The sequence below is a fragment of the Myotis davidii genome, unplaced genomic scaffold, assembly GCF_000327345.1.
Source record: "Myotis davidii unplaced genomic scaffold, ASM32734v1 scaffold533, whole genome shotgun sequence".
Taxonomy (NCBI): domain Eukaryota; kingdom Metazoa; phylum Chordata; class Mammalia; order Chiroptera; family Vespertilionidae; genus Myotis; species Myotis davidii.
In genome coordinates this window covers 433,785-437,102 of record NW_006285996.1, presented here as the reverse complement: position 1 = coordinate 437,102, position 3,318 = coordinate 433,785, and the positions used below count along the sequence as shown (strand labels likewise).

Sequence of the window (3,318 nt, the reverse complement as noted above, 5' to 3'; positions counted from 1 at the left end):
CTTTCCCATGGAAATATGATACCATTTTCATTATGGCAAAAATCTTGGTAATTCATAATAGCCATGGGAAAGGGCTATTTTCAGAGTAAAAAACTAAATTACAGGATTTTTTTTAATAACAAATGTAATTTTAGATTATCTATATTTTAGTATAATAAAAACATAGTTTCACCACAACTTTCTCTAGTTGACATTAGAAATGAAAAACCTACCATGTTACTTGCTTTTTAAAAATACACCTCAAACTTTTACTTTTTCTCTATGAGGTCTTAGTATGAAAAAGTTTCATTTGAAAGGTCAGCAGTAGAATATAAACATACAAAGGTCACTTACCCAGAATACAAAGCTTTCAGGCCTTCTTCTCTGCCTATCCTCACTAATGCATGCAACATTCCTCGATACCGAATTTCTTTAAAGTTTGCATCATTCGTCTGGCCTTGAATCTGGAGCCGTGTCTTGGTTAAATCAATTGGAAATGTACCTTAAAATTTTAAAGAAAGAAATATTTTCACTTAATTAAAAGAAAGTCCACTAAGTAAAGGATGCATAGTGACATTTTACTAAAGAGACATTTAGACTATGATATAAACTAAAACAGAAACAGCCCTGACGGGTTTGGCTCAGTGGATAGAGCGTCGGCCTGCAGACTCAATGGTCCCAGGTTCGATTCCAGTCAAGGGCAAGTACCTTGGTTGCGGGCACATCCCCAGTGAGAAGTGTGCAGGAGGCAGCTGATCGATGTTTCTCTCTCATTGATGTTTCTAACTCTCTATCCTTCTCCTTTCCTCTCTGTAAAAAACCAATAAAATATATTTTTTTAAGAAACAACAAAAAAATAGAAACAGATACTTTGCAATCTTTTTCCTATTAAAAAATGGGAACCAAACGATTTTTTTTTAAAGACATATATTTTCCTCTTTTAACATTTTTATTTATGTTCTATCTTATTCTACATAGAATCTGAGGAAACTACATTGCTAAAAAGTAGATAGATGGAATGCTTTAGATAACCAAGAAATCCATTTTTAAATATAAGTTACTTTGGCTGTCCGGGTGGCTCAGTTGGTTGAGCATCATTCTGTACACCAAAAAAGTTGCAGGTGTGATTCCCAGTCAGGGCACATACCTAGACTTCAGGTTCCTCACTCTATGTTCTATAGTCTAAAAGTAAATCTGTTAGAGTAAAAAGTTTAATATAATGCCTAACAGATAGTTCACCCAAACATGTGAGACTCCTACTCAGTAAATGTGATGTATTATGTCAATGGGAGAGCCCACCAGCATGAGCAGCATGGGTAGGGGTTAATGCACCTCAACCCCTGGGCACTGGTCCTCACTGGCCCCTCAGGGGCAGCCTTCATACCAGAACAGCAGTGACTGAGCCCTGGAAGCAAATGAAGTGTCCAGCCCAGCACCTGGCACTCAGCAGCTGTTCAATCAATATTTGTTGATTGAGTGCTTACAGCTCTTTTAGAATTTGTCCAGCAGGTCTTCCGGCTTTTACCAGACGGCACCCCTCCCCCACCCAAATAAAAAAAATTTGTTGATTGAATGATTCCAGGGAATAAACACAGGAACAAACAGGCCCTGCTGTGGAACTCAACTAATGTGAAGAAGTCACAAATAGGATCTGGATCATGTGCATATTCAGAAAGTGATGGCATGACGACAGGAAATCGAATCTGGCTCGGGAAGGCCTTGGAGCTCCTCAAACTCCTCTTTTTCTTTTTAATATGTCTTTATTGATTTAAGAGAGGAAGGGAGAAAGGGGGGAGGGAGGGAAGGAGGGAGGAAAGGAGAGGGAGAGAGAGAGAGAGAGAGAGAGAGAGAGAGAGAGAGAGAGAGAGAGAGAGAGAGAGAGAGAGAGAGAGAGAGAGAGAGAGAGAGAGAGAGAGAGAGAGAGAGAGAGAGAGAGAGAGACAGACAGCAATGATGAGAGAGAATCATCAATTGGCTGCCTCCTAAAGGCCCCACGGGGGACCAAGCCCACAACCTGGGCATGTGCCCTGACCAGGAATTGAACTATGATCTCCTGGTTCATAGTTCGACGCTCAACCACCAAACCACACCAGCCAGGCGCTCCTCAAACTTCTTTACAGCCAAATGTGTTAAGGGTGGGGGCAAAGTAAGGAACATACAAGGAAAATAGGGGCTGGTGTAATTCAAAAATGATTCATAAAACTTATTTGTTCAACAGTTTAACTTTCTCCCCACTAAACTTTGAACTCTAAACTGCCAGTAAGTTGCCAAATGACTATTTGTCTAAAAAAGCTTACCCGAAGTAGGACATTTTGAATTCTGAGATTAATAGTCATAACCCCATATTCTATGCTTGAACTATATTCAGATCAAACACCAATTGCGACCTTAGGTTTTAAAATCACTATCACATACGGCAGGTGAATTGACTGACTCCAGCCCCTGGCTCCTTACCGCATTCAGCTGTGATGGAGGCCAGCCCTCCATACACGAAGGGCTTCCAGTTGAGGGCCGACATGCTCACACCTGTCCCTTCTCCTTTGATTCACAGAAACAGCCTCCAACAGGATCTTTCCTGGGAACAAATGGAAGCCGTTTCAAAGTTGGAATTTCTCTCAGGCAGTTTCTTCTTTAAACTTGTGTTTGAGTTGGAGAGCACTGTCAGATGTTATCACTGAAGCTCTCCTGCAACAATTCCCAAGTCTGTGATAGGAACCTTGCCTCAATAAAGCAAAGCACCCCTATCCACTAAACTCCGAATCAGCAACTACTGTTCTCACTTTATCAGTTGCCCAATTCTCATTCAGGCCTTAAGTAACCCAATATACTGATATCTTGATATGTGTATATGTATTCAGTGTAGTACAACGGAGGCTATTTTCTGGGTAGTCTATTTTCTCTTCTTCAGTATTTGCTATTTGTCACTGTCTTTGTGAGTCCCTCCTGGGAACCACTGAAGTCCCTCAGGGGCACTGGAGGAGAAAAAAAGTGCTGCAGTTCAGTGTCACAAGGTAAAATGACAATTAGTTAAAATTACCAAAATATACTTCTAGTTTACACTGTCAGCTCTCTTCTCTTACCCATCCTATCTAATAAAAGAGAAACATGGTAATTGGCATACGACCGCCACCCTTCCCATTGGCTAATCAGGGCGATATGCAAATTAACTGCCAGCCAAGATGGAGACCGGCAGCCAGGCAGCTTGAAACTAACATGAGGTTTGATTGCTTCAGTGACGGAGGACTCCAACATTCCCCGCCTGCCACTGCAAGCCTCTGAGCTGCAACTCTAAGCAACTATGTAACAAATATAGAAGCTAAACAAAACCCACGAAACCAG

General features: G+C 41.2%; 1 protein-coding gene across 7 annotated transcripts in view; it reads right to left on the bottom strand.

Moving 5' to 3' along the window:
- SLC25A30 (solute carrier family 25 member 30) overlaps positions 1 to 3,318 on the bottom strand; it is a 25,006-nt gene that overhangs the window by 13,446 nt on the left and 8,242 nt on the right. For 5 of the 7 annotated variants that reach the window (XM_006757178.2, XM_006757179.2, XM_006757183.2 and 2 more), the window contains exons 2-3: positions 2,434 to 2,554; positions 334 to 481 (exon numbers count right to left, since the gene is read on the bottom strand). In XM_006757178.2, coding sequence (XP_006757241.1) covers positions 334 to 481; positions 2,434 to 2,497 — 212 coding nt within the window. In that variant the 5' untranslated portion in view covers positions 2,498 to 2,554. Of the gene's footprint in view, positions 1 to 333; positions 482 to 1,311; positions 1,358 to 2,433; positions 2,555 to 3,318 lie in introns of those variants that run through there. The other 2 variants (XM_015559684.1, XM_015559685.1) reach the window with 2 other exon arrangements.